Raw genomic sequence first — 25,813 nt, 5'->3', positions numbered from 1 at the left:
CTGTGGGATCCGAACCCATGTTAATGAACTCCTCATATCTTTTAATTGGTAAAAAATATCCTTTGGCATGTTTTCCACTTATAGTGGATCTTTTATCTATGCATGGTTTTGCACTATCATGCCGTTTTTATTCCGAATGTTTATCTGCTGAGTTATTCCCCTTTTCCAAATGTTGACACATTTAGATATACAATGCAAAATAAATCAAATTTGTTATAACTGACCTCATCAGAAAATTCTTTAAGAATTGGTAAGCTTTTAAGCTCATGGTAGTGGTACAAGTTTTCCAAAATTCTTTTTTTCACTTGAAAGCTCAAGTTTTTTTGTTTTAACAAAGGCTTTCAGTTTTCCTTGAACTGGCAGGCTTCCTTGTTCCTTGTTTCAAGAAAACTTCCACTTAAATACCCAAGGCTAAAAAACTGTAATTTGTCAGTTGGTTATTCTCTCACGTAAAAATGATGTTTCATGAAAAAAAGAAGCTAGTTTAGCTCTCAACTCAATGCACAATTTCTTTTCCTCATTACTTACTCACTTTGTTACCCATAATGCTTTTTACAAACTTCCCATTTCATCAGACAAAATATTAAAAAGATGTGTACTAAAAAGTTTGAGATTTTATAAAATTAACCATTTTTACCACTTTATCAAGGATATTCTTGAGTGAAACTGGCTTTTTTTTTTTAACTTTGAGCGCACGGTCATAAGCAGAGTCATACAAGGATTACTAGAGCAGTTCATTGCCCCTGCCAGGATTCTTGCTAAGGTGCCAGCATTTTTAACCCATTAGTGCTTTTGCATACCAGTGCAAATATCAACATATAACAACTATATATTATTATGAAATACTTTTTACCCTTGGATCCCCTAAAAGAGTCTCAGAGACCCCAGGGATTCAAGAACCTTATTTTAAGAAAGCCCTCTAAGGGGAGAAAGTATAGCTTATAAGAGGAGGAATATGGTAAAAATTTTCCTAACTAACCTTCTCTTAACTTATTTAATCTTCTTAACTAACCACCTCTTAACTGACTTGCCAATGAAATTAACCTTCATTCCCTGTGTACCTGGCAGCAACTCAAGAGAATGCTGAGCATAAGGCTGTGAGCCGCCCTCTACGATAGCCATTCATTTCTGTTCCCACCGGTAGAATTATGTGCTTGGTAAATATCAGTTGTATATTTTCTCAGACCAGTTTATGCCACTTTCACTAATATCTATAATCACACAATTTTAATAATATATAAATAGAATAAATGTGAGTTTAAAAAAAGAAGAGTTAATGTTTCCAAAGCCAACTTAAATGCTTTGGAATGACTTACTGTAAAAAATTGCTGTCATAATTTGACATGGATGAGATTAGTAAAAGCTTAGGAAAGAAACTCATAAAAGTCTGGAAGGATTCTACATTCCTTCAACAGGTAGCTTTAATTTCTTCCTATGTTATAAAGAAACCAAGGCTGGAATTGTGATGATGTGTGTGTTCTTTGCCGGAAAGAACAATGACACTGATCTCTAGACCTATAGTCAAAGAAAAGACTTTTAGCTCCCCTTCAAAAGATTGGTAAATGTGTACATGTAGATATTTAAGCTGAGATAAAATTCATAAATTAATACCCGTATCTTTTTTTATGATGTATCAGTAAGCGTACTTTTTTTTAAAAGTAGATTTAGTAACCACTAGTCAGGATCACATTGAGTAAGATAGTTCCTTTGCTGCCATCCATGAGCCAGAAACAAATTTTCCTTTGGTTTCCACGATACTCTGTATCCATAGTTACTCTGTATCTGAAGCTGGTTAAGAATGTATTGGGAAAGGATTTAGGTAACTTCTTAGAAATGTAGCTACAGGTCAGATTTCATAATGGTAGAGTGGTGCACCTGATGGTACCATGAACTTTTTTTTTTAAATCAATGCCCTAGTATTTTGCTGACTTGGAAACTGCTTGGAATAAGCAACTATATGTGGGAGCTTGGAAATTTTCTCAACAACTTGCACAGTAATATTTCCCAAAGGACAAGAATTATAGTAAGTGTCTTTTATCTACAAAAGTAAGTTCATTGGTGCATCAGACATTTCAGGGCTCAGGGGATGGCAGCAGTTCATTGATGTCAGCTTTATCATGGCTACGTGTATGTCCTTTATAGATGTATCGTGACATGGTAAATGACAGGGCCAGGAAACAAAAGATTTGGATTCTCTGTCTGGCTCACCGATCACAAGTCAGTGAGGATGGTGTGTCTAACTCCCTGGCCGTGAGCTTGCAGTGTGAGCTGTTTTTTCCCTTAGAAGTAGGGAATGACTTCACACTCCTCACAGTCTGTTTTCAACAAATCCTGGCAAGATGGCTTTGTCTGCGACCAACTGGTTAGGAAGTTCATCAGCCTTAGTCATTTTAGTACCAGGTTGTGTCACCAGCACAGCTAACCATACACTAAATTACTAAATACCAAAGGAGTCTTCCAAATACCTGATTTCCTAATGGTCACATATTGTCAGTCGTGTGGCCTAGTTTTATATGCTTGTTCCTTCATTTTTTTTTCTTTCCAAAAGTATTTTTTGAGGGTTTACTGTGTGCCAGACACTGTTGTATGATTCCCTAATCATGGGATCCGACAATGAATACAATAGAGGAGAAAAGACAACCCTGCGCTTGTAGAACTTAAATTCTAGTAGGGGATACATACACGTGTATATATATATAAATGCTAAGAGGCCAAAAAAGTGAGGAAGGCAAATGAGATACTGTAGGTTGGAGGGTGATGCTGAAATTCTGACAGAGTGAGAAGAGAAGGCCTCACTGAGAATATCAGATCTTTAATATAAACTCCTGAAGGAGGAACACAGTCTAGAAGAGGTAGTGTCTCAGAACCCTCTTAAGTATTCTTAACCTGGGGTCTGTGGAGATTGTATGGGGGAAGTATTTCATCTTAATTTTCACTAACTCTAACCGAAATTTTAGCATTTCTCCCAAATTACGAATATAGGTAGCCGACAGTATCAGGAGAAACTGTAACTTTGTCACAGATATTTCCACATTACCTACAGTTATTGTATACATCTCAAAATATTGTTTATGCTCATTACTACTTATAAACTATCATAGTTACTGTCCCTGCCGTTAAACCTTGTTATTTAATGCTTTAATAAAGAAGCACATATATCACAATTTTTAAAAATCTCTGCTGATAGTTATATTTTATAGTAACATATTTGCTTATGTCCCTATGTGTTATATCTTATGAATTTTAAAGCATACTGAGAAGGAGGCTAAGGCTTCACTAGTTTGCCAAAAGAGGCCCTGGCATAGAAATGGTAAGCTTTCGTTTTATCCCTAGTTGAGAGCTTTCTTCCACCTCCCACAAGTACAGCACACTCTTCATTTGTTTCCCTCTTTTAGAGATTACTTAAATACATCCTGAACAGATGGAGGGTTTTTAAGGGTAATTCTGTAGAATTGTGATTGTGAAAGATCCTTTTTAAGCTTCCTGTTTAATGCAGGCCACACACTGTTAACCTACTTGCAGAATAATAGAGCAAAGCAAGCAGAAATCTGGCTTCCTAGAGAATGATTAATACTTAGACTTCCTTGAAAAGTATTTGGAGGACCTTAGAGGAAGTGCAGTTTGTTTTATGAGAAGGAATGAGATGCAGAACTCTGATTTAGAATCAGCTCCTTTCTCTCGCTTACACCAGCATTTTAGTCACTCTCCTCATCATGGCGTTGACCAAGAGGGTCTGTCTAGACTGAGAGGTCCTGAGCGCCACAGCACAGTACCTTCACCTTGACCAACCCGTGGGAAGTAAGACGGGATGCTCATACCTGTGTGACTGTTTTAGCACAGCAGCCATAGGACAGAACTGAAAACTCTAATGCAGTTAGAAACGGGAGGGTGGGTGCTGGTTAGTGGGTGGTACTCCAGCGAAGTTTGCTCTGCCACTACATGTTATGTGCTTTGGACCTCTTTGAATATATTCTTCTACCTCTCATCAAGAGTTAAAAAAAATCAAAAGTAAAAATTCTCTACATCTTGATGTTGCCAGAAGCTGGAGAGAGAAAAGTATTAACCCTGTAATTTTCACATTAGACAGACTTTATGCTTGTGTCTAATGTGGAGGGAAATCTATTATTGTGTCATTCAACCTCCTGGACTATACCTTCAGTTGTATCCTTTAGTTCTGAGAAATAGACCCTTACAGAGTGTGATGAGGGCTGGGAGCCTTGTGGCACTCATTTGTGTGGCGTATTTCCCTTCACAGGTTGGTGAAAGATGCTCCTTGGGATGAAGTCCCACTTGCTCACTCCTTGGTGGGTTTTGCCACTGCCTATGACTTCTTGTACAATTACCTGAGCAAGACACAGCAGGAGAAGTTTCTTGAAGTGATTGCCAATGCCTCGGGATACATGTATGAAACTTCATACAGGAGAGGATGGGGATTTCAGTACCTGCACAATCATCAGCCCACCAACTGCATGGCCTTGCTCACAGGAAGCCTAGTTCTGATGAATCAAGGTACGTGTGGACACAGCCGCGGGGATGCCCGAGCTGACATCAGCTGTCGTTACCATGTTGTAAGGAAAGCATTTATGTAACTAGTCTAAGTACATGTTCATACTTGGGCCTAACTGAGCCCCTAAGATGAAATAATAGCCAGGGCGCCTCTTGGAGAGGTGACAGGCATCTCCTTCCTCATTTCTGCTTGTTATATTAGCCTGCAGGTTATTTAAGTATGGCTTTTCATTGTCCCAAGCCATATCCTTACAACATAAGATCAGTGGTGAATATTCCTTTTTCCAAAGATTTTTGACAGTGAAGGCAGCCTGCCTGGATAAATAGGGTTTTAAAAAGCTGAATAGATGGTTTATTATTTTCCTCACGTACAGATGTGTATCATTACACCACTATTTTTTTTTTCTCTAGAGACTTTAAAACAATCAATCTAGACCATGCAGGTCAAATTTGGAATTGACTTTTGTGGCTCTTATAGCTGCTTTGCCTTAATGTGTTATGTAATTGCTAATAATGCATTTTCTTTGTTTTTGTAATTCTGACTTAATTACAACTCCTGTGGAAGTCTATAAATGACTAAATAAGATTGTGTTTAAGAAAAGTGAATTATTAGAATGTTAAATATATGCTCGTAACTGGCAAATCTGAAAAGGTTTAACTCTTAATTATATTCCCTAAAAGAATTCAGTGAGCATTTTGTAGGTTATCCAGCATCAGATTTTACCCAAGCCTAGCTTTTTCTCTTGTCACATCAGCCATCACTTTTATTTAGATCTTAGAAGAAAAGAAACTAAAGTAAAGTTAATTGAGCATATGACATGTGATAATCTTTGTCCACATTTCATTTAATTCTCACATCAACCATAAAAGGTAGGTGGAATTTGGACCCAGTTCTAGCCAAACTTAGTTTCATTCTCTTTCCACTATATTTTGACTCTCTCAGAATAGAAATTCAATTTATAGTATCTTAAAGAAAGCTTGATTAAGAGGGTGCGCTTTCATGCTATCTCCCTTTTCTCCCATTCTTATAAAACAAACAAAAATTTTAAAGTCAAAATGTAAGCCACGTGAACACCTACCATCAAACCATGTGTAAATCCAAAGTCCTGTGAAAAGACAACATCATGAAATGGTGGAAAGAAGCCTAGAGTGAGCTGAATCTCAGCCTGGGGTCTTGGGTTTTAGTCTAGTACAGTTTTATTTCTTCAAATAAAAAATTTAATTTATTACTAGCAGGAATAGAGCTTATTTCTTCATTCTTCACAGTAAATAAAATTGTTCCAGATAAAAAGCAGGCACCTAAAATACTGGCTCAGATTGGATCAAAATGTGTATTCTTTGCCAGGAGTTTTCACATCCCTTTATCTTCTGGTGAAAGTTGTGGGTTGCTCTGGGATCCACTCCTCCAGAGCCATTATATATTTATAAGAGGATGGGACAGAAGGAGTGGAATCTCTGGTCCCTCACATCTCTGTTAATGATCAGACTTGCAGCCCCGGCTTTCTTGGCATACTCACTCAAACTTTAGGAGCTACCCCAGCCACACTGTTTCAATAATTCCCTGTTCTTCAGGACAGCCTTGTAGATACTGACTGAGGTAGCTCAGTCAGGTGTAGCTCCCGCTGGACTCACATGCAATCTCAACAGTGGGAGAATTAGAATTTTCCCTCTGTTCCGCTAAGCCTGTCTGTGGCTTGGTACCCAGGGCCCACAGGATCACATGTATGTGGTTTACAAATCAGTTGGAAAGAAGACAGATGTGAAATGTTTGAATGATTGCACAATACTTTAACAGTACCAGAGAATGAAATGAGGGGTATCATGAAGTTACAGTTAAATATCAAATGAGTATTAAGTTTGAATTCAAGAGAATATTGTGCTTTAGGTGGGTTTCAGATGGTTCATGGAACTTTAAAAGATGGATAGGATATGGATAAGTGAAAATAATGACATTCCAGGCAAGGTGTATGGATGAAAGAAAAAATGCAAGGCATAGCGTCAATAACAACAATATTGATACCTTGTATTGACAGATTTGAAGTTTACAAAGGTAGACATTGCCTCATCTCTCCAGAATAGGGTTTTTATAAGGAAAAAATAAGGAGAACCAAGTAATGGATTATTTGGGGGGCATTGACTAGCAGTCTTGATTTTAAATGCCCCATTGGTGTCTGGTTGGGGATGGAGAATGTAGAGAGGAAAAAGATAAAGATGATTGGGACTTTAAACCCTAATGGCTAGAGACTGGAAATTGAAAACTATCCATGCATGGCATGTCAGGTGCGGAAGTGGATGGAAGAAGGAGCCAGTGCACAATTAGCAGTGACCTCTGCACGGCTGAACCTGAGAGTGGTGCTGCCCCCATGAGATGAGAGCTGGGTCTTACCTAGCCTGGGACCTTGGATTTAGGCTGGGAGGTACCTGGGGGTACCTGGGCCTCTGGAAGCCCCCATGCCCAGCATTCCTGGTAGGACGTGGTAGAGTGTTCAGCGCTGATGATCACACACATGCCTATGGGAGTAAAACAACAAAAGTCCACTCACATTAGGAGGCAGTGAACGTAATTTTACCCTTAGGGGCTGTGTGTTTTAAATACAAGTAAACAGAACAAACCTTAAATCTGAAGACCTAAGTTCAGATCAAAGTTATGTTCATTTTTAGTCATGTGCCAGAGGGCTTGGACAAGTCAACCTTTCTGTAATCTTGGAGCAATAACGCATAATTGAGTTGTTAAAAGATTAAGTAAGATTATGATCAGTGCTGTGTAAATTTATAAATGTTATGAAATGTGAGGAATTACTGCTGCCTAAATGCTGGTCTCACAAGAATTACAGAAAGGTAGCATTTCTGAGTCAAAAGAATTTTATAAAAAATTTAGACCTTTAATTTTCTGTGGGGGAGATTGAAAAATGTGGTAGGTTGAAGAATTGCTTGAACAAAATTGTGTATCTCATTTTTGGTAGATTTGGGGCTCTCAGTTGATTTTTGTCACGTCTAGATTGTCACTCTGATGGTTTCTCCACCCCACTGTGCTGCCTTTTCTGATCCTATGGAATCTAAAAGTATATAAAGAATGAGATATTGTCTTCTAATAAGAGAACAAATCTATGACTGTCCATTTAATTTATAGTATTTACAGCTTATTACAAATTCTAAGTAAAATAACGGTTAATGTTTTATAAAATTATAAACTTCAAAAATCTTTTCAAATTGTATTTTTAGGAAAATTGATTAAAAGTCTCAATATACAGATCTTTTCTTGCAAACATAAAGTATGTACAATTTTTAATCTTAGATGTGATGTGGTTTCAGTTCATTAATGATTATAAAATGACTGATATTTATTTAAAGGTTTATCTTTATTTAATGAATAAATGACCTATATTCAGGAACTTCTTAACTTAAATCACAGACTCATCATACACCTGGATTAGCAGGATGTTATTTACAGCACTAATAAGTGAGAAGTTTACAAAATGCAATTTGTAATATAAACGAGTCAGATAACTCAGAGGGTTTTTTTGGCCATATTTTTATTCATGCTTCGTTACGACCTTAGTCATTGTTTCCATGTGTTTCTATTCTTCAGGGTATCTTCAGGAAGCTTACTTATGGACCAAACAAGTTCTGACCATCATGGAGAAGTCTCTGGTCTTGCTCCGAGAGGTGACAGATGGCTCCCTCTATGAAGGAGTTGCGTATGGCAGCTACACCACTAGATCACTCTTCCAGTATATGTTTCTCGTTCAGAGGCACTTTGACATCAACCACTTTGGCCACCCATGGCTTAAACAACACTTTGCTTTTATGTATAGAACCATCCTACCAGGTACAGTGAGGACTCAGAAGTGGGAAAATATTAAACTATTGTAATTTTTTTTCTGATTATGAAGATGGGCTAGATGAAGAAGGGAAGTGTGGGATTTGAGCCATATTGGGAATAAAGGGATTATATATAGTCAAAAACATTTTGGGAGCTAATGTGAGGATTTGTAACTTAGGTATTATAAAAGCTTAGCTCATAATAGATCAAATGTAGTGCTTTTATTATTGTAAGTATGCAAACGGGTACATATACAAACTCATTTTCATGAATCTAAACAAAACATAAACACTTATGATTACATGTTAATTTTCCTTCATGTGTGATTCCCAACCAATCCTATTTTATTTTTTAGTTTTTAATTTTTCCTTCCAAACTATACAGACATGATTCAAAGTGAAAGATTACACCTACGTATTTAAATTGGAGGTTTAGTATTTTCTTTACATATTTTATTGAAAGAAATGGTATAAAATATAGAAAACGAATCAAAAAATGAATTTCTATGGAACTTCTAGCTTTTTGTTGCTGTGTAGCTTAGCCTTTAAAGAGAACTGGCAACTATATACATATAGTTGAGAGAGAGAGAGAGAGAGAATTAATTTCTAACTCCTCTCCTTATTTCTAAATAGGACTAAGGTGTTAGAAAAAGTTTAGGAGGTTAATTTTCATCATGATGGGCCCTCCCCCAATGAAATACAATTTTTACATGATGATTCTAGACATACAGCAAACAATCCAGTACTTAAATCATTTTGCTCTGGTTGTAAACTCATGGATTGGATAGAATCTCTATTATTGGATTAGTTATCTCCCCCAACCCCCCAAAAATCCTGCAGAGCAGAAGAACCATATTAAGATTTAGTTTAAATTCAGAACACTTTTGTTTTGTTGCTTATTCTTAAACATGCAGGAGAGGCCTTTTTCCTTTAGTTCATCTTGGTAAACAAAGGCCATCTAAAGCAAGGAACCTTAAAGAGGTCTCAGTGCTTTGTAATTTGATCTGAGACCTAACAGCTGGGCACATCAGGGCTTGTGTCCGCTGTGAGCTGTATGTGGCTACTTCCTAAGCTGGAAAAGTCAGTATGATCACCTCTAAGAGGAGAATTCATGTATTTGTGCCAATTAATTCAACAGCCTTTATCGAACCTGTATGCGCCAGGCAATGCAGCAGGCATAGGATTCAAAGAGTAGCAAAACATTATTTGCTTTCAAGGAGCCCACAGATTAGTAGACGATTCAGAAAATCACACTTTATAGTAAGATTTGCTCGGAAGAGCATTTACTAAACTGGTAGAAGCAAAATCATTAGCTGTAACTTATGTAAATATAGTCATGATAACGTTTTTAGAAGGGATTCTGTGTTAAATCAATCTGTTCTCAGCATTTCTTTTTTTTCTCTATGATGGCTGTTCTGGTCACAATTATTCCTGTCTGACCCACAGTTTTCTCCTGTACTTCTCTTTCAAGAACGCCTGGAGCATATCCAGTCTTACCTGCTTTTGTTTTTCTGGCCTACTCCAGTATGATCTTTGCATTTTCTCTCTTTTCTTCAGCTTCTAACAGTACATACTGGCAGGGTCTTCTCTGGGAAGTGTTTAGTTTTCTTCTTATAGATACTCGGTTTCTCCCATACGCCTTATAGCTCCAGCTGTATTGGATGCCAGATTGAAGCATCTTATGTTATTATCTTGGCTTGGGATGTGGGATGAGTTGGTGGGAAAGCTAGTGCTCATTCCAGATTCAGGGGCTCACCGTGCACAAGAGAATGGATAGCCCGTGTATCTATGCAATTATAATTGCACATAAAGTGGACATTGGAAAACTAGCAAGGTGGCAGAATACGAAAGCATTAAAAGTTATTCTCATTACCAATGACAAGTTGCCATGTAACAAGTACAAATTTGCACACAAGGTTTTGTGGAAGACTTTTAGAAGGATTCTGATTAATTGGTCTAGGGTAGAGTGCGGGCATGATGGTTTTGTTTGTTGTTTTCTTCCAAGATACACAATTGAGTCTTAATTTGAAACAAGGATTGAAAAATCATTGTTTAGACCTTCATGGAAGTATGCGATTATAAACTTATCTTAATTCTGTCAAACTTCTTTCCCCAGGGTTTCAAAGAACTGTGGCTATTGCAGACTCAAATTACAACTGGTTTTATGGTCCAGAAAGCCAATTAGTGTTCCTGGACAAATTTGTCATGCGTAACGGCAGTGGTAACTGGTTGGCTGACCAGATCAGAAAGAACCGTGTGCTGGAAGGTCCAGGGACACCATCCAAAGGGCAGCGCTGGTGTACTCTTCACACGGAATTTCTCTGGTACGACACGTCGTACTGGCTTTAAAGAGAAATTGCACCCGGGGTACAATGTGCTAGTTTTTTGCATTTAAAAAGAAAACCAGTCTAATGTACTTTCTAACCCTCTCTCCATGCCACCTAAGTACTCACAGCTTCAATTCCGTTCATATCTCAGTGTTTGAAACACTTCCTTCCATTTAAGATATAATTACTGTTAGCAATTTTTTATTTTCTTCTATTAGAGATGTCCTAAGCTCACACTATTTCACAGATACGTATCTTTTGATTTACATCATTTTTGAAATCATATGAAGAGTAACCACACAATTTTGACTGGGTTATTCTGATAATCATGCCCCCAAAAAGGTAGTAAAATATTTTGTTTTGTTTTGGTAAATGGAGCATTATAATCTTCTAATAGCAAAGCTGTTACTGAATTTCAAAACTATTTAAAAGTGTTTGACAGTATTTGACAGTTTCACTTTGATAATAAAAGAACCATGTAATTTTTTTGCCTTAATCTTTTAAGCCTAGAAGGAGAAGCCAGGGTCTCCTTTTTTAAGTACTGCCAAATACATTGTTGGCATCCAATAAATTAAAATAAAAATTACAGGAAACTGATTAATCACTAATCCCTGATGTTGTTTCAAGCTCTTGAAATTTGCATTCAACTCCAAAGTAAGCTTCCATGGTTTGATTTTCATTTTTTTTTAAAAAATTCAATTAGGAGGAAAAAAAATAGTTAAGTGGTAACTGGGTAACTATCAGTTTAACCAGCATTTAAAAAAACCATTTTCACAGATGAACTACATATATTAATATGTAACCATTCCTGACTCCTTTCAGGGGTATGAAGCAATTGCTTACCCATAAATAAACAACCAAGAGAGTTCTATAAAGCTGACTATAGGAGTCAGATTAATGCTAAGTCTAACTTGGTTCAGAATCTCCTTTTATAGGAATATGAAAACAGACCAAAAACTGAAAGACAGTTGGCCAGTACAGCTAATATCCAGATTTGTTAAATCATGGTAATTAAGCTAACATTATACTAGACTGAAGTAGAGACACAAATTCTGACATCTTGGAACTGAGACTCCAGAACAACAGACAAAACAGTGCAAAATCGAACACTGATAAGATTAACTGTACCATAGGTGATTGATCACTTTAGGGAAAAAGTATCTGAAAGCTCATACGGGTCTGCCTTTCTTCCCTTGAGCAGCAAGTCATATAAACCTGTCTCAAATCAAACAAAGTGAACAGTCATCTTCATTAGTATTTTTGGAGCCTTTCTGAACCAAAACCTGTGTTCTTAATCACTGTGAAAGTTTAATGTTAATAATTGTATTATTTTGATGTTGAACATTTATCATAAAATAAGAAATTTATTGTTTAAAAAAAACCATGGCATCATCTGCAGAATAAAAACAAAACCTTTGGATCTGGGCTAGAGAGTGGTGGGCACAGTCATAGTCCTCTAGTACCAGATCACTCCCTGAATTTCACTGTTTATAGTCTTAGATGCAACATTGGCAGGAAATTTTTATATAATATGTGAAATTCAGCTCTATTCAAATTTATTTCTCAGGCAGTGGGGGAAGTACTCTACCAAACTCTCTGTAATATCTGTTGTTTGTAGAACAATACTTCATTACCATTCAAGGATTGTTGAGAGTCCAAAACCTAACAGGGGTTTCCTGGAATAGGAGCCCTTCACCTAGAGTTTTGGATGAAGTGCTTAATTCTATGAGCTCCAGTCGTTTGGGTGGCAGCTCTGAAATTGTGAAGTGAGGAAAGTCCATGTAGTGATTATCAGCAGCAGTCATTTCGGGCTCAAACCCTTCACAGCTGCAAAGATCCACTGCTCTCCCATCACCAAGGGCGTTCCACTACACATGCTGATTATACAGGGGTGTCTGCAGAAATGGCTCTGATACAGTCTACACTGCCAGTGCTCTGGGTCGTATTTGTGTGTTGGCTCCTCCAGGCACGTTACCACGTGGCATCACGCCTCTGATGTGTTCCTTTTCCGTCTATCAGAAAACCATTTAATTTTTAAAAATGAATTCTTTCAGGTATGATGCCAACTTGAAGTCTGTTCCCCCTCCAGATTTTGGCACTCCAACATTGCATTATTTTGAAGACTGGGGTGTTGTGACTTACGGAAGTGCACTGCCTGCAGAAATCAATAGATCTTTCCTTTCCTTCAAGTCGGGAAAACTTGGAGGACGTGCAATATATGACATTGTCCACAGAAACAAATACAAAGACTGGATCAAAGGCTGGAGAAACTTTAATGCAGGACATGAACATCCTGATCAAAACTCATTTACTTTTGCTCCCAATGGTGTGCCTTTCATTACTGAGGCTCTCTACGGGCCAAAGTACACCTTTTTCAACAACGTTTTGATGTTTTCCCCAGCTGTGTCCAAGAGCTGCTTTTCTCCCTGGGAGGGTCAGGTCACAGAAGACTGCTCATCAAAGTGGTCTAAGTACAAGCATGACCTGGCAGCTAGCTGTCAGGGGAGAGTGGTTGCTGCAGTGGAGAAAAATGGGGTGGTTTTCATCCGAGGAGAGGGTGTGGGAGCTTACAACCCCCAGCTCAATCTGAAGAACGTTGAGAGGAATCTGATCCTCCTGCACCCGCAGCTTCTCCTTCTTGTGGATCAGATACACCTGGGAGAGGACAGCCCCCTGGAGACAGCTGCAAGCTTCTTTCACAATGTGGATTTTCCTTTTGAGGAGACAGTGATAGATGGAGTCCATGGGGCTTTCATCAGGCAGCGAGATGGCCTCTATAAAATGTACTGGATGGATGATACCGGCTACAGTGAGAAAGGCACCTTTGCTTCAGTGACGTACCCCCGGGGCTATCCCTACAACGGGACCAACTATGTGAATGTCACCATGCACCTCCGAAGTCCCATCACCAGGGCAGCTTACCTCTTCATAGGGCCATCCGTCGATGTTCAGAGCTTCAGCATCCACGGAGACGCTCAACAACTGGATGTGTTCATAGCCACCAGTGAGCACGCCTACACCACTTACCTGTGGACAGGTGAGACCACAGGACAGTCTGCCTTTGCACAGGTCATTGCCGACCATCATAAAATTCTGTTTGACCGGAGTTCAGCCATCAAGAGCCCCATCATCCCTGAGGAGAAGGACTATGCTGCTCTTGTGGACCAGAACCTGCAGCGTTTTAAGCCAGTGTTCCAGCTGCTTGAGAAGCAGATCCTGTCCCGAGTCCGGAACACAGCCAGCTTTAGGAAGACTGCTGAGCGCCTACTGAGGTTTTCAGATAAGAGGCAGACTGAGGAGGCCATCGACAGGATTTTTGCCATCTCACAGCAGCAGCAGCAGCAAAGCAAGTCCAAGAAAAACCGAAGGGTTGGCAAACGCTATCAATTTGTGGATACTGTCCCTGATATTTTTGCACAGATTGAAGTCAATGAAAAAAAGATTCGACAGAAAGCTCAGATTTTGGCACAGAAGGAGCTGCCCATAGATGAAGATGAAGAAATGAAAGACCTTTTAGATTTTGCAGATGTGACGTATGAGAAACACAAAAACGGTGATTTGATGGAAGGCCGGTTTGGACAGGCTCGGATGGTGACAACTACTCGCAGCAGAGCCCCGGCACTGTCTGCTTCGTATACCAGACTGTTTCTGATTCTGAACATTGCTATTTTCTTTGTCATGTTGGCAATGCAACTGACTTATTTCCAGAGGGCCCAGAGCCTACATGGCCAAAGATGTCTCTACGCAGTCCTTCTGATAGATAGCTGTATTTTATTATGGTTGTACTCTTCTTGTTCCCAGTCACAGTGTTAGCACTGAAGCTATAATTTGCTTGATCATTTTGTGGTCACAAGTCTATGCAAAAAAGAAAAAAATCATTACCCCAGTTTGTTATCAGATTTTTTCCCTCAGATTCATTTTAACAAATTAAGGGGAAAGTATTTTTACACAAGAAAGCAAGGACGTGGAGAAATCAGTGTTGGTACAGGCAGAGAATTTATCAGGGCAATCAGAGGAGCTTGGTTGTTGATGCTTCTGGAAGTGTCTGGCTTGGCCAGCTTGGCAGTCCGCATGCTACTACTCTTAGAAGAAACAAAAGTTTGGTTTTTCAGTAATATTACTTCTTAAGAGAAAAATAAAACTTAGGTAGAATTGGATTTTATTAATAGTAATTTAATGCTATTAGCAATCTCCAGATTCTATTTTATGGAAAGACTGAGGTACACAATTCTGAGAAATATGGAAAAATTTTTTTAATGGTGTAGTCATGTTGAAAATAAACGTTGATGTGTCCTGGTATGGTGGTGTCAGCTTCCTTGGAGAGTCATTTATTAGTTAAATGAATAACAGCATCTGCATATTGGATTACTATTCAGATAACATAGTAAAATGATGGCAGAAGATCATTAAAAACTGAAGATATATTTCCAGTAGAAAACATTTATCTATGAATGAATATTTCCTTGATAATGCTGGTTTCTGCACACACATAATTGACCACTTTTATGCAACCATTCTTCAATAAATAAGACTATTACAGGTAACTTAATTTTCTATTTTTCTTCTATGGAAAACAGTTGTAGACCCAATGACTAACTTCAAAATAAAATATTTTGTATCCTGAATGTTGATATCAATACCAAAGAAGATGTGGAAGCTAAAATCTGGATATGATTCTTACTTTTTTTTAATAGAAACCTTTCTTCAAGTTTATTTTGCTAAATAAACATCATAATTGTAATTTTTCTATAGTGTCTTTCTTTTTTCCATTACATTAAACATGTATGCAACAATTTTGAAATCTTTGAAGAGAAATGTTTATTTGGGCATGGGTTAATTAAACATAAAGTAGAGTTTGAGTTGAAAGAAGTAATTTCTATGCTGATTTACCTTTTTGTTGTCTAAGCATATTTTAAACATTTAAAATAAAAGCAAAATTTTGATATTTAAATGATACCAAACTTTTAAAACATAAAATTTTCATGTTTATTTTCCATTAAGTCCTCAGGAGGTAACAGCAGCACAGGAGTGCTGGAAACATATTCCACAGTGTGACATTTCAGTGTAAGAAAATGATATACTTAAAAGGAACTTAACAGTGAATTATCTTATATTTAGCATATTTGAGTCATATAGTCATATATTTCTCCCTTGAAAACAGAAAATATGTTTGGCTCAGGTTTACAAGGAGAACACATTCACTGATTTATTGGTCTAAGGCAGTAATGGCGATCTTTTCCTTTTAGTTGTCTTTTGATTCATGGAAATACCGGTAAGTAACAGAAAACAAGAACACGGAGAAACTTACGAGCCCCCTTTGGCAGTTCTAATTTTGAACCTTCTTTCCTAAAGAAAACGCAAGTCTGACTTTTCACTGTGCTTCCCTCACTAGACTGGGAATCTAGAAAATGACTTCTGAGGAAGTATTTTTTTTCTTTCATGGAAGAAGTCTCTAGGGAGGATGTCATTACACACTGTTTAAAAGAATAATGTTTTCAAAAGAATAATGCTTCCGTTTGTCCTGCATGGATGCTGTTACAGGGCTTTAAACTTGCTTTATGTGACAGATTCTCCGTTTACTTAACCTCATTCCACATTCCTGTCTTCTACTATTTCTCATTCAAAAAGGATGAATTGTCTGAAATGATCAAAAGCAAATTTTGAGAAAAAAGATAAATTGCTCTTTGAGGCTACCAAGCAAACCTGATCTCGGATCCAAAAACTCAAGCATACTTTCTCATAGAGATGAAGGGTGCGAGCCAGTGCCAAATCCAGCTTTCCTTTTGTTTTCACTAGGTTGGGGCAGACAAGAAGTTAGTCCCTATAGCAAGATCTAGTGTAACACATCAGCTCATTTTTAAAGCAATTTTTTAAAATATGGTAATCATGTATCTTTAAAACAAAATTAATTAAATAGGTTTTTTTTCCCCTTCTAATGGGTCTTGTGTTAAGAAAGTATTTCAATGAAAAAGAATAAGAAATTTCCACAGTCATTGACTTAAATGGTTCAGTTAAAAAAATGTTGGGGCAAATGACAGCTCTTCATAATGAGATGTGTTTTATATCAGGGATAGTGCATATTTGAATAAAACAAAGGAACTCTTGGTATCTTCAAGAAAAGAAATATTAAATCTCTCTTGAAACTGAGTAATTAATTATGAAATCTGTTTCAGTGTTGCTCACTATGAAAGGAGGGTTTCAGGTTCATTGGATAATATGGGAGCTGTTGTTCAGGGGATTGGCAGGGCTTTGAGTCCTCATCTTGAAGAAAATTTGGGAAACATGAGCATACAGAGGTTGTCTGTGCAGTGGAAGGGGCATATTCCCTGGTTGATAACTGATCAGTTTCTAACAGCCTTGACAATGAATGAGACCCATCATATGCTGAGAGAACAGTCTTTTGAGATCATTGTTACAATTGTTAATAAAGTCAAGTGGAAGACATTCTCAGGCTTTTAATAATTAAAATCTGTTTTATCACCTAGAATATTGACTTTAATTCTTCTACAAAGATTTTGGTCATAATTTTTAAGAAGTACCAAATATTTTAAGGTTATTATAAAATAGTTTTAACAGAATATTATACACACTGAATAATGTTTTTAAGAAGAAAAATTTATATGGTAACTTATTCTGTTTAAAAAAAATTTGATGGTTCAGAAACTACCACAAAGGAATTGGAAATTTGTCCAAACTTTTAAGAGAAAGCGAGTTATGAAATGTCATATTTGTAGGTTAAAAAGTAAATTCATGTTTTTCCTTAGAAACACAAAAGCAGATTAAAATAGATATGGTCATGGGCGGGAGGGCCATGTGATTTATCTTCTTAACTGGGCACTTTTGAGAGTTAAAGGAGAAGCAAAGAACAGATCCCAGGATTGTTCCAGGAGAAGTAGGACAGACGGTCACCTCTGTCATAGATTCATACAGGAAATAAAACAGGGAGGTGTGTGAAGGTCTAACCTGAAGTTTAGTGCTAAAAAAGGAACTTGAAATGATCTGATTAAGCCTCCAAAATCTGCAGGTGAGGAGACTGGGGCTCAAGCAAAAAGGGCTGGTCTTTGCTTATTCCTGTGCTCACTTCATTTCTGTTGGCAAAGCCCAGTGACTTGATCTTTCCTCTTTGTGTTCATGTTGAAAGAGGTCAATTTCTGCAGCTTATAGCTTACTGGCAAAGATGACCTATTTTTCCCGGCCGCGTTTCAGCTAGATACAAGCTTTATGCTATGTCATATCAATGAAGTACTGACAAGTTTTCAGGAAGTGACTGAGAAATCATGCATTCTACCACATAGTCTAAATAATTTTTGGTCTCTATTTTAATAATTTCGAACTCTATTAAGCAAGATACAGTCACCACATGAAGAGTAAAAGTTGATGAAGTTGCACTATGACTTTTTCGTTCTTTTTCTTGGCTGTGCAATTTCTTTTTGTTTTCAAGTTTTCTTTCCTTTTTTTTTTTTTTTTGGTATAAGTTATAAACAAACGATTTAAAAATTAAAACAGTACTAGAAGGCTTGTGTTTTTAAAAACCTGCCCTCTTTCTTCTCACTCTTGATTCATGTTTCCCGGAAGTAACCAATTTCTGACTATCTTAGCTGTTGGGTCTGTTATGTCCTTGTTTATGTTAAGCTCTAAAACTTCCTACCAATGACAAGGAGGATTTTAGCTCTCTTATCCATCTTCCCCTTCTTACCTGTTTCATTCACCCTCATCCTTCTAACAGAGCTATCATAATTTGGGGCCAAGTCAGTATTCAGTGTTTACATGTTAAAACTATATAAATAAGACTCACAGTGTAGCGTGTAGCCTACTCTCCTACTTCCTCTCATATACAACTTGGGTTTCCCCAGAGCTAATGAGTTAATGATTATTTCTTCTTCTCGTGTGCTTAGTTGTCAAGCAGTTTCCTTTCACCTCCAAGCTTTCCAATGTTAGTGTGAATCTCCTCACTCTGTTCAATCACATCGGTAGAATTTGGCAGTTCTCTTTGTTCTTAGGGCCCTCCTTCCATGTCGGTTGTCCTCAAATCTCCTCTCTCCATCATTCTGAGGACTCTCTGTGCCTGTTTTCTGTGTAGATCTGTTCCCTGAACCCCGTGTTTTCCTTGCTCTTCATTAGTGTCTCGTTTTGGCGGAGCATGTCTTCCCTGAGGTTCCTGACAAAGGATGAGTGGGGAATAAAGTTTTGCCTCCTTCCATTTCTGAAAAAAATGTTTATTCTCTCCTTCACTTGCTTGACCACTTAGCCAGCAATTCTAGTCTGGAAATAACTTTTCCTCAGAGTCATGAAGGCATGTCTTTCCCATTTCTGGTGCTGCCATTGAAAAGTTACCAGGTTTTCTCTTGGACAGAGCGATTTTAACCGGAGAGAAAGTCTCCAGTCTCCTCCCTAGTTAGCTCAGGGGAGGGATGCTGGAGGAGGGAGCTGTTTAATAGGCCTAACTGCCTGTGTTCTCAAAGTCAAGTGGAGGAAGGGGACTGGGGCTCTCACTGTTTGGTAAGTGGACATTTAACATGTCCTCTGATTACAGTGCCTCCACTCAGCTGTTCTTTGTCTTTAAACCAGAATCCCTCTCCTCAGTCTCAGGGAGTCAAGGCCTCCTCTCCCACTGGAGTCTGAGTGTAGTCTGTCCGCTAGGGGGCCATCTTCCACTCCAATGCTTTCCCACTCTCAGAGGTACCTACTGCCAATTCCTGAATGTCCTTGTGGTTCTGCTGAGCCAATTGGCTTGTTTGTGTCAACTCCAATCCCACTTTCTTGCTGGCTTGGATTTCAGCCTCCTGTTTAGTTACCATTTATCCATCTAGAATTATTCTATTCTTCATTCATTCATTCTACAAATATTTTTTTTAGCACCCACTAAGCTCGAGGCACTGTTCTGGTGCTTAGAATACACATCAACAAATGAGCTTAGGATAACTATATCAGTGAATAAAATAAAGATCCTGTCTTGGTGCTTAAATTCTAGGGAATGGGTCTGAAAGATTAGCCTAATTCCTAAGTAAATTATATAATCTATTAAAAGATAATAGGTGCTATGAGGGAAAGGGAAAGGCAGGATAAGGAGATTGAGGAGAGGGTGTAGTTTTAAATAGGACAGTCAGAATAGGTTCTATTGATGCCCCCATTCCCATCTCTTTTTCACTTTTAAAATGCCTTTACTGTCAATTTATTAGGGCTTCAGGAAGGATCAGAAATAAGTTCATATATTGAACCCAGTATGTTTAACTGGAAGCCCCACATCACTTTTTCAGGTGAGTTGACGAATAGCAAGAATGACAATAACATGGGTTTATTGAGCACCTACTATGTGCCAGGGACTATTTTAGGAACTGGAGATTTGGGAGAGAACGACAAAGTAAAACCTGGTCCTCATGTAGTTTATGTTCAGATGTGAAGAGTGGGTGGGTGGAAAGGGCAAACAGCCACAACCACAACAAAAATGCACCCTGTCAAGGAGTGATAAGGACTGTGGGGAATAAAGCAAGAAGGGATGTGAAGTGACGGTGAACCAGTACCACTCTATGAAAAGAAGTTTCAGATGTGAGAACATGTGCACTGAAATTTGAAAGACATGAGGGCATGGACCACAGGGACATCTAGGAGAAGAGCAGTCCAGGCAGAACAGCAGTGACAAAGGCCCTGAAGCCAGTATGTGCTTGGTGTCTTTCAGGAAGAGGAAGTCAGTATGGCTGGAGCAGAGTGGGCGAGGGGAGAAGGGTGGGAACAAGACCTGATCCTACAAGGGCCCCCTGGGTTCTAGCAAACTTGGATTTTGAGGTGAGAAGCCAGTTGGAAGAATTGAGTTGCAATTACCTGAGATGTGGCTGCTGAAGTAGGAACAGGAAGGGAGAGATGGGTCCAGGAACTTATATACTTTCTAACCATCCAGCTGGAGATGGACAAGCCTGAAATCCCGGGATGGGCTCTGGCTGAAGATATAATTATTGGTGCCTTCTTCAAGGTTAAATAGAACATCACTAGCTATATAGGAGGAGAAATGCATCCTGGATAAATGGAATAGCATAAAGAAACAGAAATGTGGAAAAGCAAGTCTCGTTCAAGAATTCACCCAGACTGGCGTGGTTGGCCCACAGGGCATGTAATGAGGAGTGGTTGAAGATGAGGCTGGAAAGGAAAGCGGGGAGGAAAGATATCATAGGACTTTGTATAGCACGCTAAGGAAGCTGGATTTTATTCTGCAGTGAGGGCTTCTCAACTTTTTTATGCTTCAGCCTAAGTGAGGGATACAACAGATGCCCACTACGAGCCAGCATGGCAGCAACTTTCAACAGGGTGAAAGGACTCAGGTGAGGAGAGATGATGTTGCACATCCGTGTGTGTGTGTGTGTGTGTGTGTGTGTGAGGTTTTAAAAAATCCTTGAGGTGGTGCTGATATGCGCCTATTTTCCAAATATTTGCTCTAGGGGAGGGTTTCCCCTCTGGTCGGAAATCACCACAAGCAATGGGGAGCCATGGCAGGATTTTCTTTTTAAATAATCAGACCTGCATTTTAAAAAGACAATTTTATTATTTTTTTATTGGGACATAACTCCATTGTTAGTCGAGAAAGAGCTTTACTGTTTTTTAAAATAAGAGTATGCATGGGGAATGTATGGGGGCAGGTTAGAGGGAAAACAGACCTAACTGACTAGTGATTGCATTCAGGAGTTGAGGTCATGACTTTTTTTTAGGTGATTGAAAGAAAATGTTGTATTGCTTTTATAGTGCAAAATTCAACTTATTTTTTTAAAAGTACAAATTTTTGACAATTAGGAAGTAAGTTTAATAGAAATCATGATTGCTGCTCAGGGGAAATGTTTTTGGTATTATTGTGAAGACGGTTTTTAAAGTTTTATTTTTTATTGAAATATAGTTGATTTACAGTGTTAGTTTTGGGTATACAGCAAAGCAATTCAGTTATACATATACATACATGTATATGTATAGTTTTCAGATTCTTCTCCATTGTATCTTATAAGAAACTGAATATAGTTCCCTGTGCTATACAATAGGTCCTTGTTGTTTATCTATTTTATATATAGTAATCTGTGTCTGTTGATCCCAAACTCCTAGTTCATCCCTCCCCTCTCCCCCTCTTCCCCTTTGGTAGCTATAGTTTGTTTTCTGTGTCTGTGAGTCTATTTCTGGTTTGTAAATAAAATTTGGATCTTTCAAGTGATATCATATATTTATAGAAAGAAAACTTTAGCTTCAATGTAGAGGATGCCCCCAATGGGGAGAGATGATGAGGCTAGGTAGGAGATAATCAGCTCCCTTGACTAAGTCTAGAGAGGGGATATTTAAGGCAGAGCCCAGAGGCAAAACATGTGACCAAGGGCAGGTACATTTTATGGGAGTGTTGCCGGTGGATGTGTTGCCAGTGTTCCAGGTTCTTGTCCAGTCCCAGGAAGAATTCAGAGATAAGACATAGTGGTTAAAAAAAGTAAAGTGAAGATTTATTAAAGGATGGATAGTACGCTTTCAAGGGGAGAGCGGGCAGGCTCAGGTGAGTGGCTGCCCTGTGTTTCTCTGGCAAGTTAGTTACATATGGTGTAAAAATGAATGGGCGGAATAGTCATTGAGGAGGGAAGGGCTTGGGGTCGTATTTCCTGATTATCATCCCAACTCCACCTTCCCAAAGGGAAGAGGGATTTTGTCCTTATTTAGTCTGGATTGGAAGTGTCATGGAGTCAGTGCATGATTGGAACTTGTGATCTGCAAGGCTAATTTTACTGAAATGAGGGCATAATGAGCAAAAGGTTACATTTGGACCCTGGAAATTCCTGCATTTTCTCACCTTTCTTTGTTGGTCTCCAGGCCACTCATCACCCCCAAAGGTATGGCCCCTTATCAGCCCAAAGGTTCCTGCTTTTCTTTCTCTGCCCAGGGACCCCAGGTGCTTACATGATGTGTGGTTTCCTGCATTTGGCTTGTGCCCCTCCTTTCTGCCCAATTCCTGCCATCTGGTCTGTGTCCCTCTTTCTCTGCTCATATCTAGCTATCTGCCTGCTCTAACATTAGCATTGGTCAAAGCATTGGTCAAAGATTGTCTGAATCACAGTCCCCTCAGGATGTATGTGTCTCGGAGTCCCGTTGACTTTAGAAGAGCAGATTACCTGCCTTGGCTCTGCCCCAATCACCTGACTGTCCCTTAATAAACTTAGAAAACTGTCCAAATCTTCCTGTCATTTCTATTTCCTTCCTGCCTCTTTCAGGGACTTCCCCCAGACTGGAGTAGATGAAGTGTAGGGTGTGTCATGGAGAGTGGGAAACAAGACTGGGAAGGGAGACAGGGAGGCTGAGAAGAAGATCCTTTCTAACCCCTTCCTTTAATTTTTTAAAATAGAGCCAATTGTATGAGCATTTTTGATTAATCCAGGCAGTTGGAATACCTTCTAAATGGGAAAAGTAAAAGTGCTTCTGCATGTCTCATTGGGAAGTCTGTGTCACAGAAGAATCATATAATTTTAGTGCTAAGTCCCAAAGGGAACACCAGCGATGTGGGATGGGTCTTTGAGGCTTTGGTTTAAGGTAGAATTTCTTAAGGCAAGAGCTTCTAAAAACAATTCAGTCATCCCAGCACTTTCCAAATTAAACAATGAAAAGTGATTTTAATATATATTTAGGAGTTATTTTCTGAACACAAATTTTTTTGGTGGTTTAGGCACCTTCTTTTTCTTTCAAAGAAATAGTAATAACAGGGTACTGGAAATACCTTTCTGTGTGAGGGGAACATCTTGTCAGTTTTCCCTACTTTCCACTTTTTCTACTTTTCAGCATTTGTTATTTATTGCTTTTTAATTTTGTCCAGGATAAGAGATAACTGGTAAAATAAGAGAAATTCTCCTTTCTTTTTTCTCTCTTTATTGCCTTCCTGTGCAGATACTCTTAATTTTTTAGCTCCTTCACTCTACTTTCTAAGGAATCTGTTTTACTGACAGAAGGATGCGTCCATGCCATTTATTAGAGTTCTGAGGAGATTTCTTTAAGCACTGTGTATATTTTTAAAGCTCTGTTCATTTTTTTTGACCTTTTAAAAGCATTTTATTATTTAAAAATTGTTTTTATTGATGTATGGTTGATTTACAATGTTGTGTTAGTTTCTGGTGTACAGCATAGTGATTCAGTTATACATATATATTTCATATTCTCTTTCATAATAGGTTATTGCAAGATACTGAATATAGTTCCCTGTGCTAAGAACAGTAGGACCTTGCTGTTTATCTATTCTGTACGTAGTAGTTTGTATCTGCTAATCTCAAACTCCCAATTTATCCCTCCCACCCCTTTTTCCCCCTGGTAACCATGTTTGTTTTCTATGTCTGTGAGTCTCTTTCTGTTTTGTAAAGAAGTTCATTTTGTGTCACTTTTTCAGATTCCACATATAAGTGATATATGATTTTTGTCTTTCCCTGTCTGACTCACTTCACTTAGTATGATAATCTCTAAATCCATCCATGTTGCTGCAAATGGCATTATTTCATTCCTTTTTATGACTAAGTAGTGTTCCACTGTATACGTATCCACATCGTCTTTATCCAATCATCTGTCACTGGACATTTAGGTAGCTTCCATATCTTAGCTATTTAAATAGTGCTGCTATGAACATTGGGGTCCATGTATCTTTTTGAATTAGAGTTTTCTCTCAATATATGCCCAAGAGTGGGATTGCTAGATATGGTAATTCTATTTTTAGTTTTTTAAGGAATCTCCGTACTGTTCCTCATGGTGGCTGCACCAATTTACATTCCCACCAACAATGTAGGAGTGTTCCTTTTTCTCCACACCCTTCCAGTATTTATTATTTGTAGACTTTTTCATGATGGCCATTCTAACTGGTGTAAGGTGATCCCTTGTTGTAGTTTTGATTTGCATTTCTCAAATAATTGTGATGTTGAGCATCTTTTCATGTGCCTGTTGGCCATTTGGATGTCTTTTTTGGAGAAATGTCTGTTTAGGTCTTCTGCCCATTTTTTGATTGCGTTTTTTTAGATTTTTTGATATTGAGGAAAGCTCTGTTCTTAATACAAAAAAAGGATTGAAGAGAGGAAAATATGATTACTTTGAAAGATAAATTCACAGAACTTTTTATCAAAGTTGAATATAAATTGCAATAACAATTTAAAACATTGCTATTACTGAATACTGCCCTTGGGTAGCTCACACTTAGGACATATAAAGAGATTATAAAAACTGCTACTCCATCTGTCTTCCCCACTAGACTACATTCCTTGAGGGCAGGGATTGTGTCTCTTGCTCATTGTAAATTCATGATTCTTACACAGTACCTGGCACATACATGGTATTCAAAAAACACATGATGAAATTGACTGGCTGAACACATGAGTGGAGCACACAGAAGACTCTGGCCTCAGAAGATCTTAAGATATAGAGCTCCAGCTCTCACAATAAGCTGACATCACTAACCTCCCACACACTAGATCCTGGAGCTGTTTCAACATTGTCACCTCTGGGCTATATGGTGGCCCTAAAATGGAATGTCCAGGACAAAGTACATGAGAAAGACAGATGTTAAGATACACATGCAGCTGCTATATGGCTGTTATACATGTGGTGGGCCCAAGTGGGATAGAAAGCCTGGATGCCAAAGCACAACTTAAAATAACACTCCATTTGCGTGGGATGTTGTAAACCACCAGTGATCAACAGACTGTTGCTAAGGTTCAGCAATTGCCATGAGAATGCCTTTTAAGTGCACGACACTGGGTAATCCAGCAAACGAGGCCACGCCAGCACAGCTGACTTCCTAGAGAACAGAAGACAATGTGATGTGGGCACAGGGGATGTGGGCGGCCAGTGTGGCTGGGAGGATTGGTTATTCAGCTGGCTTTACGGCCACACCTATACATGTGGAGAGTCACACCATGGCACCTTGGAGCACACCAGACTTCCTGAGAAAGACTCTGTGAAGGGAGTATCTCATGTAAGTTAGCGCATGTTTTCTCCATTTCTAAATAGAGTTTCTGTGTTGCCTAGTGGATATTTTGAGCCTCATGGATGATGAGAGGACCTCTGTGAATCCACTGCTGAGGAGAGATCATTTCTTCGTTAAAAAAATAATTTAGATGCCAGAGGAAGAAGGAGGCAATGAAAGAGTATTTGATAATTCTGTAAAATAAATTTTGTTTTGT

The 25,813-nt window shown here is 38.4% G+C and overlaps 1 protein-coding gene across 8 annotated transcripts in view; it reads left to right on the top strand.

Annotated features, from left to right (window-relative positions):
* DSE (dermatan sulfate epimerase) overlaps window positions 1-15,400 on the top strand; it is a 120,376-nt gene extending 104,976 nt beyond the window's left edge. For 7 of the 8 annotated variants that reach the window (XM_064486753.1, XM_064486754.1, XM_031456198.2 and 4 more), the window contains 4 exons: window positions 4,256-4,509; window positions 8,096-8,335; window positions 10,445-10,652; window positions 12,710-15,400. In XM_064486753.1, coding sequence (XP_064342823.1) covers window positions 4,256-4,509; window positions 8,096-8,335; window positions 10,445-10,652; window positions 12,710-14,468 — 2,461 coding nt within the window. In that variant the 3' untranslated portion in view covers window positions 14,469-15,400. The remainder of the gene's footprint in view (window positions 1-4,255; window positions 4,510-8,095; window positions 8,336-10,444; window positions 10,653-12,709) is intronic. The other variant, XM_031456201.2, reaches the window with a different exon arrangement.
* Window positions 15,401-25,813: the final 10,413 nt, after the last annotated feature.

The sequence above is a fragment of the Camelus dromedarius genome, chromosome 6 (assembly GCF_036321535.1).
Source record: "Camelus dromedarius isolate mCamDro1 chromosome 6, mCamDro1.pat, whole genome shotgun sequence".
NCBI lineage: Eukaryota > Metazoa > Chordata > Mammalia > Artiodactyla > Camelidae > Camelus > Camelus dromedarius.
This window is presented reverse-complemented; position numbering and strand designations above follow the sequence as displayed.